This window comes from Pseudophryne corroboree, chromosome 11 (genome assembly GCF_028390025.1).
Source record: "Pseudophryne corroboree isolate aPseCor3 chromosome 11, aPseCor3.hap2, whole genome shotgun sequence".
Lineage (NCBI taxonomy): Eukaryota > Metazoa > Chordata > Amphibia > Anura > Myobatrachidae > Pseudophryne > Pseudophryne corroboree.
The window spans coordinates 19507850-19516049 of NC_086454.1; the positions used below are offsets into that span (position 1 = coordinate 19507850).

The 8200-nt window shown below is 46.1% G+C and overlaps 1 protein-coding gene and 1 non-coding gene across 4 annotated transcripts in view; both read right to left on the reverse strand.

Moving 5' to 3' along the window:
* The window catches only part of SAAL1 (serum amyloid A like 1), a 129667-nt gene that overhangs the window by 44777 nt on the left and 76690 nt on the right, over nucleotides 1-8200 (reverse strand). The window contains exon 1 of one of the 3 annotated variants that reach the window (XM_063946338.1): nucleotides 7078-7305. The exons of 1 other annotated variant lie outside the window; for it this stretch is intronic. In XM_063946338.1, the coding sequence (XP_063802408.1) occupies nucleotides 7078-7111 (34 nt within the window). In that variant the 5' untranslated portion in view covers nucleotides 7112-7305. Of the gene's footprint in view, nucleotides 1-7077; nucleotides 7306-8200 lie in introns of those variants that run through there. One more of the 3 variants, XM_063946336.1, reaches the window with a different exon arrangement.
* Nucleotides 5728-5918, reverse strand: LOC134971024 (U2 spliceosomal RNA). Its single transcript, XR_010190191.1, has one exon. It is a non-coding gene; the product is annotated as a U2 spliceosomal RNA (small nuclear RNA).

The window sequence follows — 8200 nt, forward strand, 5'->3', positions numbered from 1 at the left end:
CGGAATGAACACTGCTGAGAGTGTTATCACATGATTTTTCGCCCAGCGAAGAATCCTTGTAGTTTCTGCCATTTACCTCCTGCTTCTTGTGCCGCCCTGTCTGTTTACGTGGGCGACTGCCGTGATGTTGTCCCACTGGATCAATACCGGCTGACCTTGAAGCAGAGGTCTTGCTAAGCTTAGAGCATTGTAAATTGCCCTTAGCTCCAGTATATTTATGTGGAGAGAAGTCTCCAGACTTGATCACACTCTCTGGAAATTTTTTCCTTGTGTGACTGCTCCCCAGCCACTCAGGCTGGCATCCGTGGTCACCAGGACCCAGTCCTGAATGCCGAATCTGCGGCCCTTTCATAGATGAGCACTCTGCAGCCACCGCAGAAGAAACACCCTTGTCCTTGGAGACAGGGTTATCCGCTGATGCATCTGAAGATGCGATCCGGACCATTTTTCCAGCAGATCCCACGGAAAGGTTCTTGCATGAAATCTACCGAATGGGATCGCTTTGTAAGAAACCACCATTTTTCACAGGATCCTTGTGCAATGATGCACTGATACTTTTCCTGGTTTTAGGAGGTTCCTGACTAGCTCGGATAACTCCCTGGCTTTCTTCTCCGGGAGAAAACATCCTTTTCTGGACTGTGTCCAGAATCATCCCTAGGAACAGTAGACGTGTCGTCGGAAAAAACTGCGATTTTGGAATATTTAGAATCCACTCGTGCTGTCGTAGAACTACTTAAGATAGTGCTACTCCGACCTCCAACTGTTCTCTGGACCTTGCCCTTATCAGGAAAGCGTCCATATTTCTTTTAAGAAGAATCATCATTTCGGCCATTACCTTGGTAAAGACCCGGGGTGCCGTGGACAATCCAAACGGCAGCGTCTGAACTGATAGTGACAGTTCTGTACCACGAACCTGAGGTACCCTTGGTGAGAAGGCAAATTTGGACATGTAGGTAAGCGTCCCTGATATCCAGTGACACCATATCGTCCCCTTCTTCCTGGTTCGCTATTACTACTCTGAGTGACTCCATCTTGATTTGAACGCTTGTATGTAAGTGTTCAAATATTTCAGATCTCACCGAGCCGTCTGGCTTCAGTACCACAATATAGTGTGGAATAATACCCCTTCCCTTGTTGTAGAAGGGGTACTTTGATTATCACCTGCTGGGAATACAGCCTGTGAATTGTTCCCAATACTGCCTCCCTGTCGGAGGGAGACGTTGGTAAAGCAGACTTCAGGAACTTGTGAGGGGGAGACGTCTCGAATTTCCAATGTACACCTGGGATACTACGTGTAGGATCCAGGAGTCCACTTGTGAGTGAGCCCCCTGCGTGCTGAAACTCTTGAGATGACCCCCTACCGCACCTGAGTCCGCTTGTACGGCCCCAGCGTCATGCTGCGGACTTGGCAGAAGCTGTGGAGGGCTTCTGTTCCTGGGAATGGGCTGCCTGCTGCAGTCTTCTTCCCTTTCCTCTACCCCTGGGCAGATATGACTGGCCCTTTTGCCCGCCTGCCCTTATGGGGACGAAAGGACTGAGACTGAAAAGACTGTGTCCTTTTCTGCTGAGATGTGACTTGGGGTAACAAAAGGTGGATTTTTCAGCTGTTGCCATGGCCACCAGGTCCGATGGACCGCCCCTTTATACGGCAATACTTCCATGTGCCGTCTGGAATCTGCATCACCTGACCACTGTCGTGTCTTCGTCTGGCAGATATGGACATCACATTTACTCTTGATGCCAGAATGCAAATATCCCTCTGCGCATCTCGCATATATAGAAATGCATCTATAGTCAATAAAATCTTGTCCCTGTCAAGGGTATCAATATTTTCAGTCAGGAAATCCGACCAAGCCCCCTCAGCGCTGCACATCCAGGCTGAGGCGATTGCTGGTCATAGTATAACACCAGTATGTGTGTATATACTTTTAGGATATTTTTCAGCTTCCTATCAGCTGGCTCCTTGAGGGCTGCCGTATCTGGAGACGGTAACGCCCCTTGTTTTTATAAGCGTGTGAGCGCCTTATCCACCCTAAGGTGTGTTTCCCAACTCGCCCTAACTTCTGGCGGGAAAGGGTATACCGCCAATAATTTTCTATCGGAGGAAACCCACGTATCATCACACACTTCATTTAATTTATCTGATTCAGGAAAAACTACAAGTAGTTTATTCACACCCTACATAATACCCTTATTTGTGGTACTTGTAGTATCAGAAATAGGGATTTTTGTTTACTTACCGTAAAATCTCTTTCTCTGATTCCATCTGGGGGACGCTGCGCACTTACTAATGGGTTAGAGTGTGTGGGATTGGGAGTTTGGCACAGAACCTATAAAAAAACTAACTCCTCCCCCCTCTAACCCCTCCCATCTCCTTCCTGCTCAGCAGATTACCTCAGTTAACGTTTAGCAAAGCCGGAAGAGGCAGAACAGAATATATATACGGGAGGGATCGCAGCGTCCCCCAGATGGAATCAGAGAAAGAGATTTTACGGTAAGTAAACAAAAATCCCTATTTCTCTTTCATCCATCTGGGGGACGCTGCGCACTTACTAATGGGATTTCCCAAAGCAAGCTAATTAGAGGAGGGAGACACAGACGACATAGCAGTCTGCAAACTTTGATGCCTAACAGAGGCAGTCTCCAAACCAAAAGTATGAAAAATGGAAGAATTTCGTGAAGGTATGTACGGACGACTAGGTCATCGCTCTACGCAGTTGCTGGACGAATACACCACTGTGAACAGCCCAAGTGGCTCCAACAGGTCGAGTCGAATGAGCCCCTAAGGAATCAGGAACAGGCAACGCCTAAGAAATCTAAGCCTGCTGAATAGCAGAATTAACCCAGCACATCACCCTGTTCTTATTGGCCAGCCAGCCACGCTTGGGTGCAGCAAACAAACCCAACAAGGTAAGAGTTAAGGTTTGAACAACAACCAATAAGGCCAATTACCGACCCGCCCCGGACAAGCCTGGGACGACACAAGAAGCCCAATGTGCTGAAGGAGAGGAAAAACCAATACAACTTGTGGTTTGTAAGTAAAACCACCCTAACTGCATAAACAAAAACACTGTAAGAGAAAAGAAACCGCAACTCAACCAGAGTCCAGAGGCCGGAAAGGAGAAACAGGAGCCATTCTGGAAAGTAAATTCTAGAGCAGAACCCAGTCTGCTAAGATAAGAAGACAAAGTAGTTCTGACAACTGTGTTGTAGAAAAGATAGGAGGCGGAAAGGACTAAGAACTCCAGCTGAGTGACCGTTAAATACACACAAACGATGACAAGTGTTCTGGCACTGTGATTGGTTAGAGAGCCAGAAACGTAGTAGGGCTTGATGACATTGTTTTCCACAATCACTCCGTCAGCGGCAGAATAGACAAAATCCCGGTGATGACGTAAAGGTTGGGAGTGGAGAGCTGGCCGAAAAGGTACCCTGTAAGGAGCCCTGGTCACTCTGGGCTATAACATTGCAGAACAGAGTCAACAGGCAAATCCGAAGCGGATTAGGAAAACCGAAAGAGCCACTGGTCAAATGCGTTGAGGTACTCACTAGATGTTGCCAGAGGCAGAATAAATATGCTAGATGAAAGTGACAAGGAGCTGACACGGCGTCTACGATTGCCACAAGAGGATTCCCGAAACGATCACAGTACCAATGAAGCCCTGAGGTCTATGTCGGCTAGTTATAGACACACCAAAGCCAGAAATCCCTGTTGATTTCACATACTTTAAGGAAGAACAGCCTGAAGATTCAGGAAATCTGCTTCCCAGTTGCCCATTCTGGAACTGGAGATGACAGACACTGCCGGGATCCAAAATTCCGCCCTCTGCATATGTTAGATACTGTTCCGATGTCTCTCCAGCTACAAGTGTCACAGAACAATTGATATAGGTCACAGTGGAAAGACCCTGTAGAAGACATTGAGCTGGAGTCAAGGCGTTGTAGATCGCCCGTAGATTGGAAGTGATATTTCCACTTCGGACATCAGTTTCATAGAAAACGCCAGAGTTGAAACCAAAAAACCGTAATGTCTGAAACTTTTGACTGTGGTTATGACCCTCCATGTCGAGACAGAATGAAGTCCTATAAGTTAGATCTGGATTGTGTAGCCCAACGAAAAGATCGACCAATGAAAATATCTTGGTATTTTAATAGAGAAACTAAACTGCTGTTTACGTAAACTCAATCCTGCCTGAGATTAATAACATTTAATCTGAGATTGAAGAAACCAGGTAGGAGACCGGGGGAATGGAGCCACCTATAAAATCACCACTGTCCTGCAGAGGAAGTGTATGTCTGACCCCTGAGTCTATTCTGGTCAGTAAATCCTGCACTCCGCCAACATTCGAGATACCAGGTATCGAAAAGAATACCCATGAATAACATCTTCTGCGAAGGAAGAAATCCAGAACTAAGGTCCGTTGTAGAAAAAAAAATGCATGAGACAGCGGCTTTTTTATTTATTTTTTTTTTTTAACAACTGACCCAAAATGGTAGCGATGCCCAGATGACGGAAAAAGGATTGGACTGAATACTCCTGTTAGATAGCGAACAGACTGCAATGATTAGAGCCCGTCTAAGATGGGCACTAAAGATTCTTGCTTGGTACGTGTTCCCCAAGATTCAGAATATATGTTCGTGATACAAATTCAGTACATCCAACGGATCAGTGGACTCTGAGAAAGCTGGTGTCCTCCCCACTGGGAACCAGACTGTCCGACTCCGTGGCCCCTGCAGAGGGCACATTGGAAGTCCGTGTTCTAGGCATACAAATGCCTCCCAAAAGAATACCCACTTTTTTTTTTTTTTTTTTTTGACATAGGTTAAAATACCCATTTCTCAGCTATTATCCTCAGGATGAGAACCCACGACCTGTTATACCGCAGGCATACACCTTACTGATAGAGTTATTTGCTCCCGCCTGCAAAGTACGCTTTAATTTGGAAGCAGAATTTTACGATTCGCAACCAAAATGAATAGAAGGGTGTCATAGCCAGGGAAAAGATGCAATAATAAATAGATAGGGAATAGAGCTTGAGAGACCAAAACAGTCAATGGATAATTTGAAAAGGATCAGCTGCCCCAAGAATGGATAACTTGCATAATGCAACCGGTTTAAAGATTCATGCATAAGCCCGGAGAGGGCGTAGGAATATTCCTGTCAGAATGAATACTAATATAATAACGGCCTCACCGTTGTCAATCTGTGGTGACTGTTAAGGTCACATACTGTACTTTAGCAAAGACAGTTGCCTTAGGCTCTCCCATGATGGATGCGTCCACTAATTATTAGTGGAACCTTCATTAGATCAGTGTCTTCATCAGCGAAAGGATAAAGAAATATTGTCTCTAATACTGAGAACACCGAAATTGAACCGAAAACAGTATGTATTAGAGACAGACACATTTCCCTGGAAATATAAACTATTTCATCAGGTGTGTAGTCAGACTTCCATCAACATTCTCTCACGTGAAGGAAGAGGTGGAAACCAAGAAATTCAGTAGATTATTTCTTATTTCTATCCTGAAGGATCCTCACTGACAGGATTTATCTCACCATTTTCTGTAGATGAAGCCTCAAAAACGCCTCTGAAGTAAAGGCGCTATATTGTCTGTCAAAGACCAGACTCGCTGCACAGTATGAACTGATTAAGGAGCTTTGTCCAGCCATTTGGCAAATCATAAGTACATAGTGTACAAGAAATAGAAATAGTCTGTCCTTGTTTTGAAAGGTGCACCGGTCCCGGAGGTACTGCAATACCGAGTCAATGCGTGGAGTGGACGGAGCAATCTCTTCTTCCATTTTCCTGTTCTAAACATATATTTAATACATGGCCCCCACATAGGGAACGTATCAGATATTAAACTGATAAGAACAGATACTACACTTGATCCTAGCCAAAAGGTCAAGTAGTGATCTTTTTACCAAGACTTGCGGCTAAGTAGTAAACAGAGTACCAGACCCATTACATTGACATAGTGTAAGGAAAAATATACTCAAAGAATACCGGTATTTGTGGACCGGTCCTGGAACCCCCATCCCTGCAAGTGCAGGGCTACTCCATCTGTATTATTCTGGATTGAGATGTGTCTGGCCCACAGAGGCATAAACTGATCCCTGGAACCTCCCGGCTGCTCTACTTCTATGTAAACAAGCTCATGGCTTCAGTGCTGTGAGGCAGCAATGCTAACCATGCAACTGGTGTCCTGGAGCATGGGGTACCTGTGTCCGTGCTACCTTTAGGAAGTCTGGAGCCACATTGTGCAATTTAATGTATATGGGAATCAAACCTGTGTTTAGTCTATCTTACTAATACACAGCATTAGCCCACAAAGCTATTGGAGCTCCTGTGTAGTAAACTACTGAACTTGTCGTTCCTTTAGGAGATTTGCTGTTTACAACCATGGAATATACAATGCCACAATCATAGCACACAATAATGTCTCATAACTCTGTGCTGTGGTCCAGCTCTACAGACTGAGCTATAACGCTCCTTTTATAACATGATGTAAACAACTGTTGTCAATTTAGAATAGCACAACACTAGTTAAGAAAAAATCCCCGCCTGTGTAATAAACAGGGTGAGGTAAAAATAACTCTATTACAGTGTTATACTTGCTGTTTTTGCTGCTCTCCGCCTGTACTAACAGGGTGAGACGCTGTGTTATGTGCAGCGCAGTATCCCCTGCTGACCTGACGGATGGTCTCTTGCAGAGATAGAAGATGGCGCCTATAGCTGAGTCCTGCCCCCACAGAGTGAGGACGGCGGCGGTAAGACGCTGTTGGGCGGGAGAAAGGGGCGCGAACACAACATCCTCCTGCGTACCGCCGCGGTACAGCCTCCCCACCCCCGCAACTGAGCTCCGTAAAATCATTGAAATGACTACCGCTGCTGTCTGACAAGACGCGGCTTCCATGAAATGAGCGGCGGAAGCGGGACTGAACCGCTCCGTCCGCTCTGAGCAGGGAGGGGGGTCCGCATACACCAGCGCTGCACAATAATAAATACAATTATTATAAATACCATATATGCAATAACAGCCCAACGCTGCCCAGGCAGGTTGTGGCTGTCTTACCAGTACAGTGCCTCCTAGGAAATCCATCCTGCATCAAGTAAGCCCCAGTGACTAAGAGTATGGTGGCTTCTTAGAGGCTCTGGGGAGTGGGAGACACATAACTAACTAACCCCACTCCTAGTATACGTGTCTCCTGTAAACAGGGACTAAGCACACATAAGTAAAATCAAAATAAACAACAGAAACCTAACTAAAATCTACACTGAAGGAATCTGTGCCTGTACTCCTCAGGCACAAAGCTAAAACTGAGGTAATCTGCTGAGCAGGAAGGAGATGGGAGGGGTTAGAGGGGGGAGGAGTTAGTTTTTTTATAGGTTCTGTGCCAAACTCCCAATCCCACACACTCTAACCCATTAGTAAGTGCGCAGCGTCCCCCAGATGGATGAAAGAGAAATATGTAACACCTCCTTCATTGCCCTTAACATGAAACGTGTGGCCCTAAAGGAAAATACGTTTGTTTCTTCACCGTCGACACTGGAGTCAGTGTCCGTGTCTGTGTCGACCGACTGAGGTAAATGGGCGTTTTTACAAGCCCCTGACGGTGTCTGAGACGCCTGGACAGGTACTAATTTGTTTGCCGGCCGTCTCATGTCGTCAACCGACCTTGCAGCGTGTTGACATTATCACGTAATTCCTAAATAAGCCATCCATTCCAGTGTCGACTCCCTAGAGAGTGACATCACCAATACAGGCAATTTGCTCCGCCTCCTCACCAACATCGTCCTCCTACATGTCGACACACACGTACCGACACACATCACACACACAGGGAATGCTCTGATAGAGGACAGGACCCCACTAGCCCTTTGGGGAGACAGAGGGAGAGTTTGCCAGCACACACCAAAAACGCTATAATTATACAGGGACAACCCCTTATACAAGTGTTTTCCCTTATAGCATTTTTATATATGTAATCATATCGCCAAATAAGTGCCCCCCCTCTCTGTTTTAACCCTGTTTCTGTAGTGCAGTGCAGGGGAGAGCCTGGGAGCCTTCCTCACAGCCGAGCTGAGCAGGAAAATGGCGCCGTGTGCTGAGGAGAATAGGCCCCGCCCCTTTTTCGGCGGGCTGTTCTCTCGGAGTTTGTGAGATCTGGCAGGGGTTAAATACATCCATATAGCCT